This window comes from Drosophila ficusphila, unplaced genomic scaffold (assembly GCF_018152265.1).
Source record: "Drosophila ficusphila isolate 14025-0441.05 unplaced genomic scaffold, ASM1815226v1 contig_791, whole genome shotgun sequence".
NCBI classification, from domain to species: Eukaryota; Metazoa; Arthropoda; class Insecta; order Diptera; family Drosophilidae; genus Drosophila; species Drosophila ficusphila.
This window is the reverse complement of record NW_025064737.1, coordinates 28,726,269-28,751,309: the sequence shown is the minus strand read 5'-3', so window position 1 is coordinate 28,751,309 and position 25,041 is coordinate 28,726,269. Positions and strand designations below refer to the sequence as shown.

Sequence of the window (25,041 nt, the reverse complement as noted above, 5' to 3'; positions counted from 1 at the left end):
TGATTAACACTTCTGTCGGACGGCCCCCAACTGAAAGATACTCCTCATATGCCACATCTGTTTTAGCTGCTCAAAGTGCCGTGAAATTATCATAATTCCTTCTGTTGTCTTTCATCTTGACAAACAATTTGGCCAAGCGGCTCCCCAAGTTTCGTCAGTCGAATGTTAATGGCTAAAGGTGTGGGATATAGTAAGCAAAGGGGTTTTCGGATTCATTTGTTCAAAGCGTTAATAGATTTCGACATGCCCACCTAGCCACCGTAATTAATCTACTAATTCAGTCGGTTCTCGGCATGCGCCTTTTTGACCAATTAAAGAGCCAAGCAGATTTATTTTTAGACATTTATTTATATATGATTTTCTTTAGGCGTAGAGTTTATTGCATTACTTAATCAGTACAATTCGTTTATTCAATTTTTGTTTTTCTTTTTCAAATCCTCTCTTCGAGATTAAGCTAAGTCACTCGGAAACCTCTAATAATTAGCACCGCCTTGCGTAAATAGTTACGGTTAGGGTTTCGCTCGTGGCGCCTCGGAAACTTTGAAATGCCGCCTTGCACAGAAGCCTGGCGCAAAACATTTTGATACAAAATTATTTGGCAAACTTTGTGGGAAAATGTGAGCAGCGTTATAGATTATAATAAATAGTATAATAGTTTATAAATGCAATTCGCTCGAGGACATTGAAGCAGATTTCTCACTAATAAATAATTATCCTAACATTCGCTAGAGAGATTTTAGCTCTTAACTAATTGGAATTTAGCGGGTTGATTTTCCGTTCGTTCTCGGCAATGCGCAGATTATAAATGCTGGAACCTCGATTTCCAAGGCATTTAAAAGCGCGCATTCTTGAATGATATTCGTATCGTTAAAAAAAATGAGTCAGTACTCTAAGTGTAAACTATTCGTAGGCTTAGTCTAGGCTTGAATTAATCTAGGGTTTTCAATGATTTTCATGTTTGTCGCTGCTTGGCGAATATTTTCTATTCAAGTCTCATCGAATCTTTTGAAGCTTTCGAGGCATATTGCGTTTGTTCCCAGCTAAGTGCGAGAGAGCCACCAGATCTCCCCTAGAACTGCTGTCCGTAGCGCCCGTTTATGCCGCTGTCGTACAGTTTGCTCAGCGTGTCCTTGGCGCTGCCCCCGTAGGACGCTCCCGAGGACGAGGAGCCGGCGGAGGTGTTCGGTGGCGGGCCGTACAGCATGGTGGGCGCTCCGTAGGTGATGGTGGGCGTGGGCTCGTGCTGGTACAGGTAGCGCTCCTTGCCGGTTCGGCGCTGCACGGTCTTCCAGATACCGAAGATGCTCAGCTGGGCCAGCAGGAAGAGGGCTCCGGCCATGATCAGTCCTAGAGAAACGAGATGCCCGGATTAAAAAGATTCAACTGGGGGGTTTCCAATAAACTGGGGGTGAATAATATTTTCTAGACATTGTAATGCCTTTTAGCCAGTGACCTAACCCTAGCCACTTTCTACTCACAGCTTAATTACATTGTTGTCACACATATGAGGTAGTCTTTTATTGAATTATTTTTAGCCCTAGCCTTTCAAACCAGAATTTTGCTCCACATTGTGTTTTTAACCAATTTAAAAAGGGAAGTCCGCCTCTTATCGCCATAAATAAAGGGGATTATCTCGAGAAATCGATCTAGTTCGAAGAGTTTCAATGGAAACGGGTTGCAGACCCAGCGAAACTCTCGATAAAATCGCTCCAATGGGCGGAAGACAAAGAATAGAAGCCAGAAGTGACCCCAGCTCGGTTTGGTTATCACAGAAAACAAAAGTGGGCGCCACTTGACCCACTTAGCAGTGAACTGCAACAAAACCAGAGGAGTGAAAAGAGCGAAGAATACAGCTCCAGGGCACCAAGACGCAGAGTGACCAAGTGACCAAGTTTGACAGCAACAAGTTGAAGATAAACAAAAACAATGAGAGATAAAACAGCGACAATTTAATGCATGAGTTGCATATTTCGGCACGGACCTGGGTTTCGGTCTGGGTTTCGGACTCTCTTGGCTTCACTTTCTTTACCTTAGACATCGCATGTTGCTGGCTGGTTGCTGGGGTTCTTAAGAGTGCAACATGCCACATAAATAAGCCAGCGGACCTCGAAGGAGGAAATTCGAAATGCCGAAGAAGCCGGTAGAAATCGGGTGAAAGTGCCGCCAAAGTCAAAGTCAAAGTCAAAGTCGAGCTGCAGTGCTCAACTTGCATGCGTTGTTGCTCCGGCTGTTTTTGTCCAGTTCACGAATTCAGAATTTAAGAGCAACAGCGACGACGACATGCCAGATGCCTATCAGAGATTACTTCGTAACCATGTTGTGTTGTGGTTGTTTGTTCCTCAAATGACCATAAAAAGAGAGCCGAAAAACAAATCAACAAACTCACCGAGAGCCCCAACATCGTCATTATTATCATCACGGCCATGACTTGAATGAGTTTCAATAACAAAGTGCACGCACTTGAGACTTTTATTTATGTACGAGTATTTGACTCCGGTTTTTCATCTCAACAAGAAGACCACAATAACAGTTACAAAGAGGGAACAACGAAAATATACAAAATTATAACAATTACTATAAACGGTTATGCCGTTGTGGGAGTCTCAGGGGGGAAAAGCCGCGTTGAGGCGCCCACAAAATGGTAAATAATTTGATGAATCCCGAGCCAGAACAAAGAGCCAAGCAAAGTGCTGGGAAAACTTGCAAGGCAACGAAAGTGAAGTTAGGTTTCCGCAGAAATATTCCAAACTAAAGTTAAAAACGCTATAAAATCTAAAAGATTAATTTACAATGCCGGAGTGCAAACGTTTAAACCGAAGCCATGTGCATTTGGGTGAATAGGATAAATCTGGGCCGTAATGGAACCATTAAAATGATTAAAGAAACCGACGTATATGCTCATATTCAAAATCGCTTCAGAACATAAACTGGGCATCAACAGTTGTATGTCATTAAATAAACCGAAGTGTGGTTTCCAGAGAAACTTAATCAGGCTTAATGTATTTTTTTAACGACTGGCAGGAGCAACTGGTTATTAAGAGTACTAACACACATATTCATATGGTTTTGGATCAGGTGTCTGAGATAATTTATTAGCGATTAGTAACGAATGTAAATTAGCATTTGGCGATGCTTGTTCATAGATCAATAAAGAAAGAAAGTACATAAACAAAAAGAACGCTTGCTGGCAAGCGCTGTTTGTTCATCAATGTCAATAATTAAATAACTTTGCGAGCTTTAATGCTCGTGAAAAACCTATAAAAGGAATGAGCAAAAGAGAATGAAAATGTTATCGTGCAGATAAATGGTTGCATCTTTTTGCATTAAAGCGCTTACGATCAATGGTAAATTGATTTTGAATCACTTCGTGTGCTATTAGGAAAATATTAGAAATTATGTTCCAGCGTATCTGCGTATAAGAGGGCATCTTGCTGGCGATTCTTCTTAAACTAATACCAGATATTAGAGTGCTGAACTCAGGTGAAGTGTCCATTAAAATGATTCAAATAATGAGAGAGATTCATTTCTGAATAAATATCGGCGAGAAATGTAAAACGCTCATAAACTTTGACAAATTACAGGGTGCTGTTGATGCGGCGTTAAATTGCCGCTCTGCATGCCGAAGATGAAGGCTGGGTCCCATCTCCTCCCGGGTGCACACGCATATCCAAGTTGGCCAGGTGTTTTTAGAGCAATGTGTGCGGCAAATGAGCTTAGGCGCTGGTAGAACCGTTGCTCTAATTGCTTCGGTTTGCTCGCCTCTGATCTGCCTTGAAATGCAGCGCGTAATTACCTCAGAAATGTACGCCTGGTCTGTCTGGTGGTCCAGTGGAGTTTCATCTGTCTAACGAGCTGTCAATTTAACGCTTCAACGCGGCTTGGCAATTGCTCCACAAAAGCAGTGACACATGGGAGATGGGGCTGGCTGGCTGTCTCGGAAGCACAGAAAACCCAGCAGCCATCTGGATGGACAGCCAACTGTGCAGAAAGATTTTCGCGCCGCACGAAAACGAGGCGTGCAGAATCCTGCTGCACAGCTTCGGATGAACTAGTGACCTGGTCGTGAGCCAGCAGAGACACCGAGAACAGCCAGCCAACATCATAACACAGAACACGTTCTGGACAACCGAGAACCTAATTTAGGGCCCCTGCTCCAGACGGCAATGATGAAAAATTGATTCATTATCAAAATTAGCGAGCCAAGAACAAGCTGAGCGCCTCACGACGCGCGGAGGACACGATGTCGTCCAGGAAGCAGCAGGAGAGCTCCTTCTTGTCTATGCAAATCGAGCTGGCTTTGATTTGTGCTTGATTGGGCATTTTCACAGAGCCCCGAACGAAGTTTCCAACTTACCGTAGCCATTAAGGCAAGTGAGCTTGTCCTGGACCACGCCCGCATAGGCCTTCTCGTGGGGACCGGAGCCGCTGTCATTTCCATGGGTGGTGGTGCCGTCCTCTGGCTGGAAGCCGAACTTGTCTGTGATTTGTATGGACTGCATGAGCAGTATGTTATCATCCACGGGGCCCACATCGCGTCGATGGCGTGTGCTGAGCGAGAATTCAGCTAAAAATAAAGGAGAGAGAATGCTCAGTGGGAATGATAGGAAGAATGTGGTATCATATCGTAAAACTAAGAAGATGTGAAAGTTCATATTTTCTATAAAGATCCATTTAAATATAAAACTGGACTCAATAGTTCAGTTTGTGAAACAGGGTCGCTCTGCTTTAGAGATAGGTAAGTACTCACCTCCGTCAGTTCCATTCAGCACCGATCGCTTCTTGCGTCCGTAGGAGACCAGGGACTTGAGCTCTCCACTGGCGCCATCCTCGCTGTCGCAAATCACGGGTTCGCAGCGCGGAATGCAGGGCGTTACCAGGGCGCGGAACTGCACCACTTCGCTGGAGGGGAACTTGAAGGCGTCGAACTGCGAGAGCAGCACCTTGCGGTTGTGCGCCAGCTTCTGGATGGTGCCCATGATGTATTGGTCGGTGGGGCAGCCATTAGCATCGATCAGCGTTATCTCGGCGCTGTCCGAGCCGTCCATGGCGACCAGCTCCCTCACGAAGATCTCGTACGGGCTGTTGGGCTCCACGATCTCGAAGCGCAGGGCCAGCGGATCCCCGACCTCGGCGATCCTCTTCATGTCGCTGCCATCCCGCGAGGTGATCTTCATGATCACGTTGGGCGAGTCAATGGTGATCTCTTCGCTCAGCGAGGACTCGATCTCCCCAGTTACGCCCAGGTCCACGTCGTTCAGCACAGTCTTGTTGGTCAGGTCGTACTGGCAGGACACGGCTAATCCGAGATCCGAGGAGGTGACGATCATGTCGTGGTGCTGGATCACAATGTCGTTCATGTACCTGCCGTACGCACTCTGGCGCACGTTGCACTCCAGGTCGTTGTAGCCCATGCGGAAGTCGAACTCCAGGGAGTTGTTCACGTTCACGGCGCAGGACTTGGGAGCGCCCTTCGCGTACACCTTGCCGTCGAAGAGCTTCGAGGTGCGGATCTTGGTGATCATCTCCCCCGAACGGCACTCGATGGACACGTTGTAGCAGGCGGACAGTTCGTAGGTGGCTGCCTCGGGAACGTCCAAGTAGGGATCCATAACGTCGGTCAGGGTGGCGCGGCTGTGGTGCGACAGTCGGCAGACCATGTCCCCAGTGTCGTTATAATCGTACGAGTGGCACCTGACCGGGGTTAATTAGAGTCTCTGTGAGAGGAGGAAACAGTTTTCGCCTCAAGTGTACTTTACCTGTATGGAGAGTTGAGGCAAAGGTCGCGGCACTCATCGATCGTGTTGATGTCCTGGTAAACCGAGTCCACAGTCTTCAGGATCTTGCCCGAAATGCGCTTAAACTCGCACAGCTTGCTCGGCTCCTCGGCGCAGTTGTTCTCCAGGTAGTCGGCTCCGTCGTAGGGCTCCACACTGCCCCCCGCGGAAAGGGTTATGCGGTCCATGTCGGACAGCTCACAGAGTCCCGAGTGGCGGTAGTAGTTGGCCGATCTGCGGGAATTGAGCGGTAGAGGATGGAAGAGTGAAGGGAGGAAAGCGAGTGTCGCAGGCGGAGGCGGAGGCGGAGGTAGTGGAAGAAAGCAAGCGGTACGGAGAGACATTAGGAGAGAGTCGCAAGTTTGAACCAGAGCAAACGGAGCAAGTTAAGCCGCTCGAAGTAATAAAGTATTAACATCGCATTACTTATAATTACTGCGTTTGTACAAGCACTGATAGTACCAAACGCTAGTTCCTAGCTACAGTTCCTGGCCAAAAAGACCTAACACTCACCGGCAAGTGAACTCGGTCTCGCCCAGGCAGAGTTCCAAACAGTCGCGCCGCGACAGAACCGTCTGACTAGATTTGACGTGCTCCGGGAGGCGGTAACCTTGAACGCGATCGATGCACCAGGCCTTCGAGCAAGGACGGACGCCCAAACACGATTTCTGTGCGTAGATGGTGAAAACCGGAAACTGCGAGCGCGAAAGTGAACCTGAAAACGCAGAAAATGAGAAATGAAAAGTGGTGAAAAAGCGGGAAAAGCGGGAAAGGCAACGGTGTTGTGCGTATTAGATGCGTTTACGCACACGCCCCTTCACTGCGAAGTAACAGGCGTTGAGAAACGGACAGCAGCCGCAGCCTTTCGGAGCTGAGTCAGCTGAAACCACGACAACTGCATCGACACTCGAGATTCGAGATTCGACCGGGGAAGGCTGCGGAAATTATGCGTTACTGTGCCAAAAGCCAGTTTGCAGAATGGCCAGAAATCTAGTTTGCAGGCCGCGCCAAAAACCGCGTCGTGCGTAAAAGCAAGAGGCGTGTGCAGGTTCGCTTTATTTATTTGTGTTTTTCGCGGACACGCGGGTGATTTATTCCCCCGGGCCACGGCAACCGAAGCCGCAGCGAACCTGCATGAACTAGAACTCAGTAATTGAGTAAATGAATGAATGAACGACTGAGTCGCCTGAATTATCGAGCTTTCTTTGGCACAAAAAAGAAGTATATAGTAAAACAGCGCAAGCGCAGCCGTTCGGAATTCTCACACTTTCTAACTCACCTGGCAATTTATCGGCGGTCGTCTTGAACAGCACACACAATCCGGTTTCGTAGTTGACAGCGCTGCAGGACTCGTTATTTTGGCAGGCCTCCAGGCAGTCGGTGAGCATCAGAGTTCCCGGCAGAGTGTCCAGCATTTTCGAGGGGGCCGAAAGCACGTATCTGAAGAGCGCGGAAAGATGATTTATAAATGAGATCGGAATCTAGATAACCGAATGATTTATGGTCCGCGGAGCGGCTTATACTATAGATTCCCCAAGCAAACGAAAACGAAAGTGATCGGACATTCCACGATAAGAGGCCTTTATTATAGGCAGACCAAACAAAAGACTCAGGCAACGAACTTGCGGCGCGCGGTGTCATCGAATGTCATGGAATTAGTCACGTTTTTAACCAGCGTACAGCTTCGCTCCTACGGAAACCACACATTTGCATATGCCAGCAGGCAGTGCTCCACCGTGGTGGTGCTGGTGGTTCCCTTTGTGGGTTCACCGTTATCTAGTCTCTTTTCTTCTTAGGGAAATGTTAATTGGCCCAGATGTTGGTTTGCATTTCATTAAAAACTTGTGTACCTGCGGCAAGTCCATTGTGTTGTCGCTCAAAAATTGAAATTTTAGAAGAAAAGAAAAGTGAAAATAACAAGTGGCCATAAAATATAATCAGGTTTCTATAATGCCGGCGGTTGCGTAAGTTTTGGGTTGAGTGAAACCCTTTATGGCTTGCGATAGTTTCCAAAGGTGCTGAACCAGTCTGAACTTTACTGGGTTATGCAATGTTCTCTGGAAAATTGCTTTGTCTATTTTAGATTGATTTAGAAATATATTCCTATCCTGTTCCTGCATTTTAATACCCCAAGAGACTAATAAGTGCTGTGACTGCTGTTTGTTCCACTCACCCGGTAATGATCTCGAATCCAATCATGTCTGGATCGCACTCCTCCTCCTGGAGGACGACCGGTGCCTTGTCTGTCTTGGCCTCCGGCTGAGACTCGATGGGCGTGGCCAGGGGCTTGGGCAGCTCGGCGGGGCCAGCTGGAGCCCCAGATCCCAGGGTGGCTGCCTCCTGGTCTCCGCTTCCTTCCGTGGTGCTGCTGCTGGTGGGGCTGTTGGCGCTGGCGGGAGTGGAGCTGCCAGGTGGGGCGACTGCCGGCGGCGAGGGCGTCACATTGGTGCGCGGATTGGTCTGCTTGACCGGCTTGACAGGACGCTTTGTTTTGCGTGCGGCGCTGGCGGCGTCACTCGCAATTAGGCAGATCAGCAGCAGAAAGGTGCAGCGGCGTAGAAACATTTTGTCTGCAATTGAAATGGTTATACGGTGTGAGTACGGGCACCTGGCAATTGTGGGCCTCCGAGTGGTCGCCCCGGGGAGATGGCTTAATGTTAATTAGGCAACTAATTCCACATTACGCGCAGTTTATGTAATTCCTGGTGTGCACCTTATTAGTTTGGCGTTAGTGCTAGAGAGCAGGGAGTCTCCTCCACGGGGGCTTTGCTCGCCCAGGAATGAAAACGGAACGGAACTCTGTGTCTTCGATGGTATTTCATGGTATTCCGTGGCCTTCTATGTTCGAGCTTTAATTGCCTGCTTGTTCGCTGTGTGTTCGCAGCGTTTAATTAAAGCTACAGCTGCGCTTACAGCCTTCCCTGCTCTTTCCATTGTGCATACACAGCAGTTGCACCACCGACAATCAGAACAAAACAAAAACATTGCTCAGGCCCTCAGTGGGCCGATGTTTTATGTGTGAAACGCCGCCGCCTGGGAAATATTTTGGGGGTGCGGATGGGGGAGTCTGGATGAAATCTGGCGTAGGTGGCACCATGCTGGGGAAAACCTGGGAGACCCCATGGACCCCGGAAACCCCAGAGACCAGAGCCCCATGGGCCCAGTCTTCGCCTAGTAAGTATGGGTGTGCAATGTTCCAGATACACAAACTATGTAGGTGCTCTCGGTCAGGTGTGATAATTAATATTAATACACATGAAATTTGAACCCTGGTTTCGTTAACTACATAATAAATTCAGGGAATATCTATCTTACTATATAGGGTCTAAAACCTTGCAGGGAAACGCATGGATTCTAGTTATTGAAAACCACTCTGAATATACCAAGGGTGACTTAAGTGTATTAACCTACGATATATCATTCAACTTTTAAGTAGAATTCGGTACTGAAGAGTGTCTGTTGAACTCAGAGTTGAACAAACCTCTTTTTATTATTTTGCCTACTTGCTATATCTGCTTTTTTAATTACAGCGCTTTATGCACACTTTTTTAAAAGTCATGGACATATCAAACCGAAAATAAACATACTGTCGTTATGGTTTCTTGCTTCTGTCATAGCAATTTGCAAACCCAGTTATGTAATCTCGCTTCAAAAGCGCTAAACAATTAACACTTTACAGCTGGCGAATCTCAGATCTAAAGTTTCTTCTTTTTGCGAATAACAGACTAACTGCTATTTCCCGCTTTTTGGCGTGAAAGTGAATTACAGCTCTATCCCCCATTCACAAAAGAAGACAAGCAAAAGGCATTTTCGGGCTGTTAAATATTTTTATGCGTTTCGACTGTCGATCGCCGACAAGAGCGTAAAAAGTGAGTTTCACTGACTGGCCATAAAAAAGGCAGAGCCGTCGGAAAACAGAGATTCGCACTGCTAAGCCACCTGTGAGATAATCTAAAGTGTGGCTCATTATTTTGCCGGAGAGACCACGAAGAAGATTTAGCGGTTAATAAGCGGCTGCGTGAGAAAGATTTTCGTTCGGATTTTCATGTATTTTACTTTTGGCTGGGCTCTCTCACTGGCACTGGCACTGGGCACTTGTTTAATGTTTCGTTAGTTACATAATTAATTATGAGCAGGGGTTAGCCGGCAGGTGGGTTGCATGCAAAACCAGGGCCACGCCCACACCTCGAACAGCCTCCTTCGCCTGCAACAATGGCTCACACATAAATTACGAAAGCCAAACAAGAGTGGAGAGAAAGAACCGTTAATGTTAATAACATGCTTTAAGACACTGCACTAAAAACAATATGTGGCTGGAACCCCTCGATCATCGCGGTGGCGCTCACCAGTCTTCTGCTCGATTGAACGGCAAAAAAAGATGGAGAGGAGAAGGAACCAGAGGCGAACTCATTACGGAACGCTCACTTCCACTTGCAATTAGTTGTATGAATGAATTTATGCTAATTATAGGCCTCGGCAGACAACGCAACGCGCTTTTAATAAGCCACCGCGGGCTGAAACATAAAGTTTGGCTTCAGACCCATTCTTATCTCTGGCTTTTCGGCTTTCCTCTGGCCCTTCCCCTGGGTTTTTCTTTCGATTCGGTTCAGTTTCACCTGCTAACCCACAAATGTAATGAGCCATTGACCAAAGTGGACAGAAAAGGCAAGAGAAGAATGGCCCAAACCCCAGAAGAACGGTAAATGTGCGTGTGTGTGGCATGCGGTTGGTTCGAAATTCGGGATTCGGAAAAGGGAAAAGGGAAAAACGTTCTGTGGTTGCAAAGCACTTAGAATTCCCATGCGAGCGTAACCGAGAACCTCCGAAAATGCAGCTACATTTTAATTAACCCGCTGCTGTAATTTGTGGCCAGCCAAACGTTCCTTTGTTTTCCCATTTTTTCCATTCTGTTTTTCGAGTTTTGATTCAACGGCTGATGGTTTTCCCTCGCCGAGTTCAGATATGTCTATCAATTTCACTAATTGAACGTTAACAAGCCGCCGCCGAGAAGCTGGAAGCGGTTTTTCCATCCATCAATCATGTAAACTACTCAGCGATTTCAATCGGAGAGAGATACAATTTGGATAGTTATTAGGTGAGACCGAGACCCGGCCATTCGCAGTTGCTTCCTAGTAAAATTCTTCCTCGGCCCATAAACAATGGACTTGAGAAACGAACTAACCATATGCGTATTGCTCGGATTGCGGCCTACAGAGTTTCCATTACAATTTGCTAATGGCTTTTCGCCCCGTCTGGCTCTCTCGCAAGTGAAAACAAAAGACGAACTCATTTGCCGATGAAAATCTAATTGAAAACGTTTAAATTGAATTCGATTTGCTTTACTTGCCGACCGAAAGGTCAGCCAGCATCCACGTCCAATATATTCAATGAAAATTTCTCTAGTTTCGTATGCGGTTCCCACAGAAGGCATAAAATTTTCAATCGTTCGATTTGAATTTATGCCAACTAAATGCCAAATGCTAATTGACTTTGCAGCCATAAAAAAACAACACTTTCTCGGTAAAAAGTAGGAGAATACCTGACTGCAGGCTTGCAACTCTGCTACTCCAGCCTGAGCATGCATAATAAATGTGGCCTGTCGGGGAATGAGTGCTCTCGACCAGAAGGAAGCAGCATATTAGCACTGGAGTCGCCGAGGCGGCTTTATCATAAACTAAATATAGCAGCAAATATCAATTTGATTGTGCTGGCCGAGAGCGCACAAATTGAGACCGGTGCACAATGGCGATTCAGTGCAGTGTCTGCAGGAGACTTCGGACCGGAGACCGAAGAACGGGCCTAAACAGACATTGTGTTGGCCGGCAAGTACCGTTGAGCTCGGCTCGAGCATGTCCGGCTGCTGGCCAGTGATAAATTATCACTGTTGGCCGGGCCATTACTTTTCGGAAATGTACGAGGTGAGCGACTGCGGCGGCTCAGCACCGCCACCCCAACTGCCTCCAATAAAAGGGGAATCAGAATGGTTTGACGATGAGAATGCGCTTTTGGCCGATGGGCAGAGGTAACCGGAGATAAACAGCCGGCTTTTGCCGAGGCGTTGGCGTTTATTATGCAAATATTTTAGCCTTAACTTAAGGCCGCAAATTAATATGGCTCAGCTCAGCTCAGCTCAGCTCGGAGCTCTGCAACTGCAGAACAATGTCGCATTCATTTAACGGCACTTGGCTGATTGTTGTTTAAGTTCAGTTCATAACAATTGCGGTGCAGTGGTGCGATGGTGCAGTGGTGCAGTGGTGGTGATGCTTTGTCCGCTCCGCAATTTACTGCTTTTGCATAGTTAACAACTTGATTGGTAGCACTGGGCAGGCTGACATTGAAATGTAGGCCTTGCCATCATCGATGCCCGCCAATGATTGCTGCCGATCTTGTCGTGGTCGTGGTCGTCTTCGTCTTCGTCTTCTTTGTGTTCTCCGCTGTCGTCATGATGCATAAGTGGAGGGGACCGACTGGTTGCTGCCTGTTGCATAACTAACAATGTTTAGAGCGCATAAATACATGGCCACGGCCGCAGAACACCGTACCGCAGCGAACTCCATCTAGCATCTAGTATTCAGAGTAACGGAGCCCCGCACAAATGCTCATGACATGCAAAGGAATTTCAGTTATGTTCTGGCCGCCCCATGCGGGGCGGTTCCCCCCCGGAATCTGGGCATATATCCCCGGCCATTTAGCAATGCAAATTGCGTTGTTTAGTTTATAGATAATGTCATTCAGAATGCTCTCGCACAAGTATCGCAGCAATGCTTAAGGAACTCGGCGCGATACAGAACAAGTTCGCTGCCAGAGCCTCTCGATAAATGCCCGTGATAAGGCTGAAGAACGACAGTTGGCATGGAAAGCGGAGGCAAATCTACGGGTAGCGTTCTTCTGGCCGGAGAATGCTGGATTTGATTAGCGAGTTGCGCCGAGTTTCAGTTGCGATCGATGGTGTATTCTGTGGATCACTTGGATTGACGGATCTCAAACCCTCCACCGTACAGGCTGACCATCTAAGCTCGTTAATAAGCCATAAACATCCCAAGTACACAACTTGGCCAGGGAGCACCATCCAGAAGGTACTAAGGAAATCGTAAGGAAGTGGCACGAATCTTCATGCACAACTCTATCTTCATCTAAGCAATTAGTTAGATCGATTTTTTTACCTTTCAGCTTAGTGAGTGCAAAAGCCAAACAGATATATTTTCGAAAACTATAGTCATGAGTCAAGGATAATTCTAAGAATTCACCATCTCAGGAATGGTCATACATTTATGCTGCACACAGTTTTCAATATCTCAACCAAAGGAGCCTGACAACACTTGGAAAGCTCTCGGAAGCCCATAGAAAGAAGACGCACGTCTCCAGCTACAACTTAATCTTCATCAGAGCAGGCGGCACTGGAGAGCACTTTATGGTCATAAGCCAGGCAATTAACACTTGACATTCTTTTCACTTTTTGTCGGCCGTTGATATGCTTTGGGCTTCGCACTACAGCTGCCACTAATCGCCTCATAAAAACACATTTTATTTGAGCTACGTGACAAACAGAACTTTATGGCCAGTAGTGCAGGCGAAGAGTCCGAGAAGGGACCGCAGAATAGAGAGTTCTTTGGGACGTGTGGCCAAGTACATTTCGCTTTCTAGCAGCCCACATTCTGGTATTCCGGCCTTCACCTGGCCATTCTTCGGCTCCATTGTCCGATGGCATCAAATTCTACTTGAGCGCTAATTCGAGTCAATAAAAAAACGTTTAAAAGCAAACAATAATGAATGCTAGTTGCTCTGGCAACCGGCTATTAGAAATTCTAGCAAACTGGCTCAAAGAAACACACAGAAGTGAAAGAAAGCCGGCCAGACGTAAATTAAATGGAAACTGCCAGGCGAAAAACAACAGAAAAAGCGTGGTTTTTGAGTTCGAAAGCTCGAGCCGAGCGGCACGTGCCTCGTTGGCTTTTCTCTTTCGGGAAATTCTTTTGGGCAGAGATTCATAACCGAAAACCGCTGACAGCCAAACATAAATCCCGACAAAGCCCGAAAAAGGAAACGAGCGAGAGACAAGAGGAAAAACAACCCGTAAAAAATCTAAACAAATTGAAAAGCGCACGCCAAAGTCGCATCATCATCATCGAGAGCTCGAAAACTGGACCTGGAAATCAGGTCGCTCGGCGGTCGGGCCTCCCACAGTCGTATGATTTATGCCCAGTTAACTGTTCACCCACCAGCCATCCAAACCAGGCAAGGCATGTGTGCGTTGCAAATTTACGACTCAATCAAATGCAAATTGCAAGAATTTTTGAGCTGCACCTGTTGGGGGTCTCTTCCTGCTGCCCCTGGTGACCCAGATTCGGGGGAAAAACGGTTATAAATTGCGTGAAAATGCATTACGCAAGTACAAAAGGCTGTGAATGGTGGCATCAACATCATCATCATCCACAACCAACAATGTGAATTGGCCGCTCCAGTTTTGCTGGCTAATTTATGCAACATTTGTTCGCTTGGCAGGTGGAAGCTGTCGGCGCACGTAACTGTCAACATGGCGCAAACTAACTGTAAACTGCATATGCCAACAGCCACCCACAGCAGAGAATGCAGCCACCGAACCACTGAGCCAACGAGCCAGCGAGCCACCTTGCCACTTTTGCCACTGAACCACCGACCGCGCAGCTAATTGTCGACGCTTTTTGCATTTAAGCCAATTTGCGTTCACATTGTTGCTCGTCTGGCTGCTGGAAAACGGCTGCCATCTAAATATCTAAACCCAAAGCCAGAACTCTGGCCAAGATCTCTACTTTCAGCCGTATCTCAATGTGTTTGGGCCGATTAGAATGTGCCATTAACCCATTTGCGAGCGGCGGTTCGGCGATTTGGCGTTTCGGCGTAAAAGATGCACACGGAGTGTGTAATTTAAATGCATAACGAAGCTGGCGACAAATTCAATTAACCCATTAAAGATAACACAATTGATGAGCTAACGACACATGTACGCTGCTCGCTAAATATTTGGACAACAACTCCATTTGATTTGCGCTTTGTTGATTGGTGTTGAACAAATGGGGCTATAAACTTGATTGGCTGTCTTTAGGTTAAATTTGCGAATTCATGGCCTGTAAAACTATAGTTACAAAGAGAAGCACCTAGTTTTCTCCAAACACAGGCTACGTTGTTAATTAAGAGGCTTTTACCAATTTTTCTAATGGGTACTGCACTTGTGCAACTAGAAATCATAAATTATGACTATTTTTATTCTCTTTGTCGCGATTGAAATACCTTTCCACGCAGTCGTTTGTCAACAAGATCTGTATGCACAACAGGTACAGGCGGACCAAAGGATGAATGGCAGGCACTTAAATATGTGGCACTCGAGGGTTAAAAGCGGCTTACGGCAGCTAAGACAACAAACAAACAAACATCGCGGGGAAACAAACAAGTTCTGTGCTCAAACACACGGGCCTAAGCAAACAGAGGCAAGACAATTTTAGCTTGGCGCTGGAATGGGAATGGGAATGGGATTTGTTTGTTTGCCAGATGGATTGACTGATTGATAGACTGACGGACCGAATGACTGGCCAGTGGCCAGTGGCCACTGCACTTTGCAGCCTTATGATTTCGCCTTGCCGACGCTGGGCTAATTTGTTGGCATCCATCGAGTGGAATTGGCCAAGACAGGAAGGCAGCAAAAAGCCAGGTGAAGAATCTGGCAGACAAACGCTGCCGCCGCGGACTGTCTGCAGAATTCCAGGTAATTCTCCGTTTGATTTATTAGCCATCATTACACACATTCGATGGCCGCTGATCTCTCGCTGCTGCGGGGCAATCAGAATCAATATCTCAGCATCAGCATCAGCTTCTTAGCTTCTCAGCTTCTCAGCATCTCAGCTGGACTTCCGGTTCAGGTGTTTCTGCCACTTCTGTTTGCCAGAGGAAGAGAAACCAAGTCCTTTTGGGAAAGGAAGCGAATCGCCACTTCTATGGACCCATAAATAACCCCAAAAACAGAGTCAGTAGCCCAATTGGCCACGTTTATATATAGAACGACTCGCATTATATAATTTGCACTGGCCAAGATTTATGGCCCGGGCACAGTTGCCATTTGCGGCTACGCGATTGTGGTCGCTTCCATTTCGAATGCGTCTTTAAAACGCAATAAATATTAAAGCCGCTGGTCCTCTGCGTGCCTATCTGCCGATAGGCAGCAGCGCGAAAAAGCTGCCGAGGAAAGCATCTGAAAAGTGGAACAGGCCAACGGCATGCAACTTCAACGGCAAGAAGCCACGACAACTGGGCTCCTCTCTGTTCTCGGCTAACAATATTCATTGCACAATTATGCCTTGCCTGATTCTTATACCAGATCTTAATTCTTTATATAGACAACTAATTTATGCAGTGTCTGCACGTCAGTCAGGTGAAATATACGTATACATATACAAATACATATACACACAAGTATATGTGTGGAGGGGTCCCAGCCCACGCCAAATTATTTGCTATTTAGTCGGCGAACCCGAAACTGGGTCGATGATATGCACTGGAATGCAGTGGCTGAGTGTGGCCTAAACGAATTTCACTTTGTTGGCCTTGTGGTGAGCTATCACGATACACTTTGATTGCAGTCGGTGTAATGGGGTACTTTATTGCTGCGAACGCACTAAATCGCACTTCCTTTACAACTGCATGGACTAGTTTAAATTTAAATTTTAATTTAAAACCCATAACGACTCGCATCTGGCGATAGGATAAGCGGCCTTCCAGCGAACGGGGTTCGAATAGAACATGGAACTTTATGACCGAACAAGTGCCGCACTGCACTTTTACACTTTTCTCGACTGCACCTTGGCACCACCCTGGCACCACCTTGGGCCCCCATTAAACTCACTGGTTCGGGTTTTATGGTTCTGTTTCATCATTCTCACTTCATTTTAATGAATATTTAAATATTTCCCGTTGTAAAAATAACAGCCCACTTCCGCTTCTCACTAAAATGGTTATGGTTTCTAGAACATTTGAGCTTCCTGGGAAGTTTTTCTATGCATAAATTTAGTGTATTGTGGCAATTTAATGGCCTACAAAAGTACACACGAATCCTGGCAGCTCTTAAATAGAATTCTCACTCTGCTGTCGATTCTGGGGCTCTGGCACTCTGAACTTGACATAACCTCTAGCCATATTTGATTTGGCACATACCTTAACTGTTTGCTCTCGTGTCTTCAATCCTCTCAGTTCGGGCTTTCCGTCGCCGTTGTATCTGAAAGGCAAACGAATGCAAATTAGTTAAATATTTGCCTACAACAATGGGCCCGGCTTTGAGCCACAAACCCACTTAAAGTACGGGCGATACAGATCTGGGCATCTGCATCTGCATCTGCATCGGCGGCAATTGAGTTTAGTGTGACAACGTTTAATGTGAAAACGAGGACTAAATAAATAATTTTTACCACTGCGAGACGAGACGAGGCGAACAAACAATGAGATGCAGCGATAATTTCATTATAAGAGAGAAAACTTAGGAAGATCGCTGCTCCAGCGGATGGATGGTGTATCCGTCTTGACGTCGAGCGCTTATCTGGAGTTTGAATCGTCGGCAGGTGACATTGAAGTAATTTACTTGCTGTTGCCAGTTTCCACCGCTACCCACACAATTTATTTGCAACTATTTAAGCGAAGAGAAGAAGGAAGCCAAGCAATCCGAGCCGTCGTCGTGGCCGGGCCAAAAAGCAAAAAAGCCAGGCCAGGCCAGGCCAGGCAACCAGCAACCAGGCAACCAGGCAGCAGCAAAGATCTCGCTAAGTATTATTAGCCAGAGTCTCAGTCACTCAGAGAACTTGGTTTTTCCCCGGAGCCAGAGCTTCTTCTTCAGCTTCTGCTTTATTATTGGATGGCAGTAGTGTCGTTGTTGTGGCAGTGGTTGTCGTTGCTGCAGTTGCTGCAGTTGCGCTGCTGCTGCTGCTGCATTTCGCATTCCATGCTAGCGAAAGTTGACCTAGTCGACGATCGCGGTTTTGGTTTTTGTTTGGTCGTCGGAGGCGGCAGGGGTTGCAAGCCGAGCCAGTGCAAATTTGCTTATAGCTAACGAAATTAAAGATGGCCAAAAGCGCAATAGCTCAACAAGGAGCTGCGCCATTTGCAGAATTCAAAGGTTTGATTCTTCACATTCATTTAAATGGATACCTAAGTGTTATTTCGTTTAGAACAATACTCTCATTGGGTTGGGACTTTTTCAATCCTACCTCTATACTAATTTTTTGTTACTGTGTAACCATTCAAGATGTAAATTTGCACGAATTTCCCCGGCCAATCTTCACTCTATTCTACCGACTATCAACTACCAACAGCCAAATAGCAAACCGAAAACATTTGCACAATTAACTATGCACTGCACGCGCCCGACTCCGATGGTCCCGATGCTCGTTTCTTTCGGCCACTTTCTTTTGGCAGTTTTAAAATGCAAATTGTCTTGATGATGGAGTGCCGGGCATTCTAATCAACTGGAGATTTCTGCCAGATCTCAACTCTTACTTTCGACCGGCACTTAGATGCCCAACTTCGCCGCTGACGTCAGCAGTTTGGGACAAGAAAAGGTTTCCGCCGGCGGCAAAGAACAAGTACGGCAGGCGGAAGCCTCAGCCTCGCAGACATTGAACTGTAACACTTTCTATTGAGGTCAGCCGAAAAAGCCAACGAAATAATAATAAAAATGCCATTGAATGGGTGTAGAAGCGGCAAGAAAAACTCGTGGTTGGCTGGCTCATAAAGGCGGACGGACATGCATGGCCAGCACAATGGAAATGCCCAAAATGCCAGGCACGTTCCCGAGCCGGTAAAAAAAGAGACCCACTAACTCTGGAAATCCAACCTATTAATGTAATTTTTGTCTTCTTTATATAGTATATCCACACTCCCGAACTGAAACGCAGCAATGTCAAAATGTTAACAGCACTCAATGGCATCCACCGGCTGTTTCTTCGACTCCCAGGGAAAAGGGGTCTTATAGGTCTGCGGGGTCTGGAGGTCTGCGGCGCTTTCTTTTGTGCACCCAGCCAAGATTTTTGTCACGATCCCCAGACTTTAACGTTTATTGGATTATTGTCATTAAATTTGTTTGGCTTCGCGGAAAGTCTTGAAAGCGAAACCCAGACGGGAGAAACTCAGTGGAGGTTTCGGGAAGGGAGGTCCTCGCCGTGAGTCAGAGGTTAGCTCTAAAGAGGCGCTTCTCGTCTTGAAGTGACCTTGGTTAGAGGTCGCTTATTGGATACTGAGCAAGGGTTAGATCTGGGTAAGATTCTATTTGGTTAGTGGTTTTCGAGTTCTGGGCTAAATGTCTTGTCTCTTATTTCATGCATGCATCATCATTGCACTGCCTATCGGTGACCACCTAGTAGGTATGCTAACTAGTAAATCTTTTTTCATTTACTTCACTGATCAATTCAATTACTCATTAATTTAATGAATGCTGGCTAATTGGTGGTAACTCAATTTCGCTTTGGCCAGCAGATGTCCCATTCTCGTGGCTGCGATCCTTGGCGTGCTTTTACTTTTCTTCCATCCGACGTGCGCCTTTTCTTTTTGCCATTATCATTGGCGGCAGACAGACAAATACGTATGCGGCTCTGCATCCACATATCCATCGGCCACAGCCAGCTGCCAAATGTCAAAGTTTAAGCAAATACAAACGCCTGGGCTTTGGCTTAGGCATTGGCATTGGCATTGGCGTTGGCATTGGCATTGGCATTGGCATTGCGATGGCGATTGCCACTCGGTCGTGCCAGATGGTTTTGAGTTGCACCCAAAGCGTTTTCAGCCTCCTCTGCTTCGTTTTCGCGCATTTAATCGGCGACAATCACAAGGATTTCGGAGGGAGAAAGACGTTTTTATTTATGGTCGAGGAAGCCAAGCAAGCGAAAGTCAAATTCTTCAACGATTATTTCTTGCTGATTTTCGGCGGCCGCTTCTTCAAACTGAAATCGTTTGCCCAAAAGTCGGTGTCATTTATCCCCACCTAGAGTTCATTTTTCTCTTTTTGCTTTTTGCTTTTTGGTTTTTGGATTGCCTTCAGGCAACAGGAGGCGATGGCAACTCCTGCCATTGTTTTTTCGGCTTGACTTCGGGTTCATTGATATTTCGAGTGTGCGAAAAGTGAAACTCTCAATTGTCAATGTCCGATGTCTCTGCCTCTGAACTTGGCTCAGATATCTTAGCCCCCCGGCGTCTGCCAGTGCTGCATGCGAAAGCTTTTTACTTTTCAATTAAATTTCAATTAAAATATTACCGCAGCAAAAACGGCAGCAAAATACTTTCACACACTCGCAAATTATTTCGGGCAGCACTTCTGAACGAATTAGCCAAACTGCATGTCTTCAAATTGGACATGTTCCAATGAAAGCGAATCAAGTGCGATACAAGCCAACATATTGATGGACAGGCTGTGCTGTTGCCGTGTTATTAGCCTCTAGAGATCTGGCTTCGATCTCCAGGCGATCGAACAGGGCGTTCACTTAATAAGTGTAATTCACATGATCAAGTCGGTGTATAACCCCGTCAAATAGTGGGATTAACTGTACTAAACTGTGCCATCGAGATAATCGTCTCAAGGGGGAAATGCGATGTAGAAAGCTGCTCTCATCAGATGATATCATTCGCCAATTTCCTTCGATAATTTCTCAACCTAATTTCTTCCATCTTGCGCATAAATTATCATAAAGCCCATTTAAAATCAAGCGGCATTAGCCCCAAAAGGTGCCGAAAAACGAAGAAGAGGTAATCACAGGCCAAAGCCGAATGCAAAGTAATCCAAACAGTTATGTTACTTCCCATCGGCCGACCATTGTTGGATAAAGTTCTGCTAATTGCCGGACCAAACAGCCAGCTGACCCAGAAGTTGACAATCGCAAATAAACAAAAATGGAAATTTGGCACGCCGAAACCAAACAGCAAAACTGTTAACCCAAATGAGGCTTTCAGATGGCAAGCTGAGGTAAGTCTAAGTCGCGATGGAGAGATATCTCGGCAATTGACAATTCTTGCGGCGGTCCATCAATCAATTTTCCTGGTTAAACTGAAACGGAAGCGGTTTTTCTGCCTGACAATCAGCACAATCGCAATCTCGCTACTTAGAATCCATTTCGCGATTTCTTCTCGACGACATCTTGATTAGCCATTGATGACCGCTGTCAGCCGCAAAAGTAAATTACAAAATGGAGGGACCAGAAAAAGCATATTGCCGGCCTGGAAGTTAGAAGCGAAATGCAAAAGCAAAAGCCAAAGCGCGGACTTGCGCCAAATGTCAAATTAAATCTATCAATTTCACAGCAGAATGAACGCCCAAATGCGGTGGGTCTGGGTCCCCACATAAAATCCGCATGGCCAGACATTTGAAATTGCTTTGCTGACACCGAAGTGTGTGGGGAGTGGCTGGATGCAAGATGCTGGATGCTGGATGCTAGATGCTAGATGCTAGATTCTAGATGCTAGATGGCTCTAAGGCACAGCTGGCTGCTCTGGCTACCTGGTGTTGTGGCATTTGATGTTGTTTGCCCGTAATTGCAATGGGAGAACTTTTTGCAGAGGCTAATCAACGCTAACTGCAACAAACAAGCTGGACAAACAAACGCAAATTGTTTTCCGAGCCACGGAAGCCAAGATGCAGGCGAATATTAAATGCACATGACAAATTGCCAAGCCGAAGGCGAAGGCCAAGGCTCTGCAGATGCTCTTTTTCCTGGGCCTTCGTTATTTTTCCCCCATTTGGCGGCAATTAAAGCGCACGCTTCGTCTAATCAACGGCGACTGGCAGGCTGCGTAAATGAATAGCTGTCAGGCGAAAGAAGGCTGTGTTGTAACTGTCATGTCATCGTGATGATGCCAACTCCCTAGCAACTCCCCAGCAACTCCCTAGCTTCCTAGCTTCCTAGCCAGCGACTCCAAGCCCAGTCATGGCCAGGGCAATTATTGCGGGCAAATTTAAATACCAACTCCCCGCGGTTCGTTTAGGAGCCCTAGCCAGCCAGCCAGCACGGTAGCTGACATTCAATGGATCATTTCAGCCGGTGGTCTCCGGGTTGCTTGGCTTTAGCCCGGGCTTTGTCCGCTGCTCTCCAGATCATCATCGCCTTTTATCGGAGTAGCAGTCCTGTTCTTTTATCTTTTCTACTAGTTGGATGCGGGTCGGGTTCTGCTCTGACATGCTGCATTGTGGATTTCACACCACATCGGGCCTTAATTATTTTAATTGCCCGACTTGTGTTCGCTTTTAATTATGGGGAGTCTAGATGATCTATAAAAGACAGCACCAGGCTGCGAAACTTAATGAATCTGTTGCCAATTAATGCAAATGCTGTGGATGCCATCACCATTACAATCTGGCTACATTCTTTTTGATGGGGACTAATTCAAAGGAAGAATTGGTTTCAGAATTATGCAGTTAAGTTGTAAAGGAAAGTACAAATAGAATTTTGCAATTTGGCTTAAAATGTTTTTAAAAACACTGCATTTTGATTTAAATAATTATTGATTTTAATTATTATAATAAATATTAAGAAATATGTATGTATGATTTTGGTTTGGGACATCTTTTTCAAACAGCTTACACACTTCAGGAAAATATTTCTAAGTCAAAGATAGGTGAGCACCCACTAAAAACACTTGAATTATTTTCTTTGAGCTCAATGAGGAAGTTTTGCAATCAATCGACCCAAGGTTGGTTCCTGCGCAGATTGTTGGAACGAGAAGGAGAATTGTTGCCGATCACTGCCCTCCCGATTTTTGACTTGTCATTGCACATTATATGTGTGTGGTAAAAGTTAATAAACACTCACTTGGCCAGAACAACTTGCAACTGCAACTGTAACTGTGACTTTGAATGCGGCGTCGTGAGTTTCAGAAGTGACCGAAAAGTATCCTTTCCTTTCGGATTGTCTTGTTCTCCTGGTGTTTTGGGCTATCGATGCTGAGTCACGCTTCACTTTCGAGATGAGTTTTATTCATGTATGTAAATGATCACTGTTTGCTGATTACACACATTACACATTTGGTGGGGATTGAATGTTGCACTTGACTGAGCTTGTTCCTTGTCAAAGCCACGGATACAAATTCCTGGCAACGCGGTTCGGGTTTGTGGATTATTTTTGTTTGCAGAAGGCAAGTCGCGATCGCTGCGAACTTGACCGTCGAGAGTTGACCGAATAACTAAAGTAAACGTTGGGCTAATCAGTCGTTATATAAGTTGCTCTCGGAGGAGTTTGAGTTCTTCTTGGCTGATGTTGCTGCTATTTCCCTTGCTTTTGTTGCGCTGCTCGCGTGCGTTCGCCTTGACAATGGCCAACGTTATAAACTGCTGCCGAGCACGGAGCTCAAAAGAAAGCCAGCACACAAAGCAGCTGGGCAAAGAAAGCCAAAGAAATGAGCCGCAAACACAAAAGACTCAAACTCAAAGTCAAACTCTCGTTTGGAGTTTGAGTAGTTTCTTCGGGGAAAAAGCGAGTGCTTGTGCTTGTGCTGGCTTTTGTTTGCATTTCACTCGGGAAGACGCTCTTCTCAGACTCTCTTCGCTTCAACTGCTCTCTTTTGGGGCACATGTGGCATGTTTCATTGAGTCCCCTCGCGGTCCATTCATAATTTCGATTATCAAATCGGCCGGCAGAACCGAGAGGGTTCAAAACGGGCACACACGACGTTCAATATCATTAATTAAATTGAAATCAGTTCACGAGCGGAGGAGCTGGAGAATTAGAACCGAGGAAAAATCAATTTTGCCCATGAGATCGCACTTAGCCGAGTTATTGGTACATGAAAATTATGATATTATTTCTGGGCTGCCTCGGACTCTCTCGTCTTGTGGTCAGCAGGCACTGTCGTGCGTTTTATGCTCCATAAAAGCTGTCCAGTGCTGCAGTTTAAATGAATTAGGAACCCAAAACGAAGTCAACTTGATTAGAAAGGCACTGCAGAAGCGAAAAGGAAATCAAAACAGCAGTCAATTGATCACCCAGCCTCTGGAACTGCCAAAGAAAGTTAGTCATTTTGTCGGACAGCGTATATAAACAAATAGTTTGATAACATTTCTATTGAGTTATTAACATGTTAAGCTCATAAATTGAACGATTCGCCGCTCATCCAATGTAAACACCAACGATCACAGAACAATCGACACAAAAGGCCACCGAAAAATGAATCAATATGGGATCGGATTTTGGATTGTGTCGAATGACGGCAGACCTTTCGCTTTCAACGAAGCTGTAACTGAAAAGCGGAGAGTCGGCACGATCTTCTGCATACTGATGAGACCAGAGACGATCATCACGATCCGGAGAAAGCCAAATCAAAGAAATCTAAATCCACAACTGACGACAAAGCGACAATTGCTAAATGAAATGTCGCGCAAGGAAGCGAAAATTGTAACTCTTGCAAAGCGGCAATCAAATGTCGCCGGAAATGTTTACACAAACCGCTCAAATATGCCCGAAAATGTTTTGGAGAGGGGCTTTAGGGGCTGGAAAGGCAATTTGCATTTCACCGTGTGACAATGACAGCTGCTTAATGATGATTCGCGTTGATTTGCCAAGATTTGGTGATCTGTATCTGAGGCTTTTGAAGATTTTTTTCTGCAGTGACGACTGTCAACAGGTGCATTATTTTTTGGCGAGAATCATGGCTTCTTCTTCGCAGCTTTCGTTTTTTGCGGCCGAAAATGAAAACTGCAATTTCCGAGAATGACAGAAAGCAGCTGCAGATGCTCCAGCTATCGCACCAAGTTTGTTGCTTAAGTCTTTCGTTATTATTTATACCACAGACATCGGATTTTAATTGCAGCTCATTTTCCAAATTTTCTCGTTCAGTTTTGGCTTTGGGCTGGCAAAACCTTTCTCCCACTGCCCGCAGCCATGGGATTTTTGTGCTAGGTTGGTACCCGTCTTTATACCATTTTTCCATGGCTGTTCCTCGTAGTGGAAGACTGTGCAGATTCTAACAGCATCTGCTAACGATTTCGTAGCGCTCGCTGCCTGCTGATTAAGTTGCTGCTGCATCTCGGCTGAGAAAATGTGCCAAAAACAAACAAAGCTTGTCTGCAAACCTGGCTGGGTCCGCGAACCGAATCTGCAATGCACTTTTTATCCAGTTGCCTGACACAAAACCAAGCTAGCTTCTGGTCGCGTTAATAACTTCTAAATAACCTATTGATAAGCAGCATGATCTAAAACTCCTACTTTGCATTATCAAAAGATTATCGTTAAAGCAGTTCACCATCTGTTTGTTGGCAATTCCTGATGATCAGTGT

At 46.0% G+C, this 25,041-nt stretch overlaps 1 protein-coding gene across 1 annotated transcript; it reads right to left on the bottom strand.

Moving 5' to 3' along the window:
- Positions 1-328: 328 nt before the first annotated feature.
- Positions 329-23,089, bottom strand: LOC108100778. The gene is made up of 9 exons (XM_017204817.1): positions 22,583-23,089; positions 16,956-17,016; positions 7,948-8,344; positions 7,054-7,214; positions 6,288-6,489; positions 5,757-6,008; positions 4,748-5,691; positions 4,355-4,564; positions 329-1,347 (listed from the first exon to the last, which is right to left on the bottom strand). The coding sequence occupies exons 3-9, from the start codon at positions 8,337-8,339 to the stop codon at positions 1,070-1,072; spliced, it is 2,439 nt and encodes an 812-aa protein (XP_017060306.1). The 5' UTR covers positions 8,340-8,344; positions 16,956-17,016; positions 22,583-23,089; the 3' UTR covers positions 329-1,069.
- Positions 23,090-25,041: the final 1,952 nt, after the last annotated feature.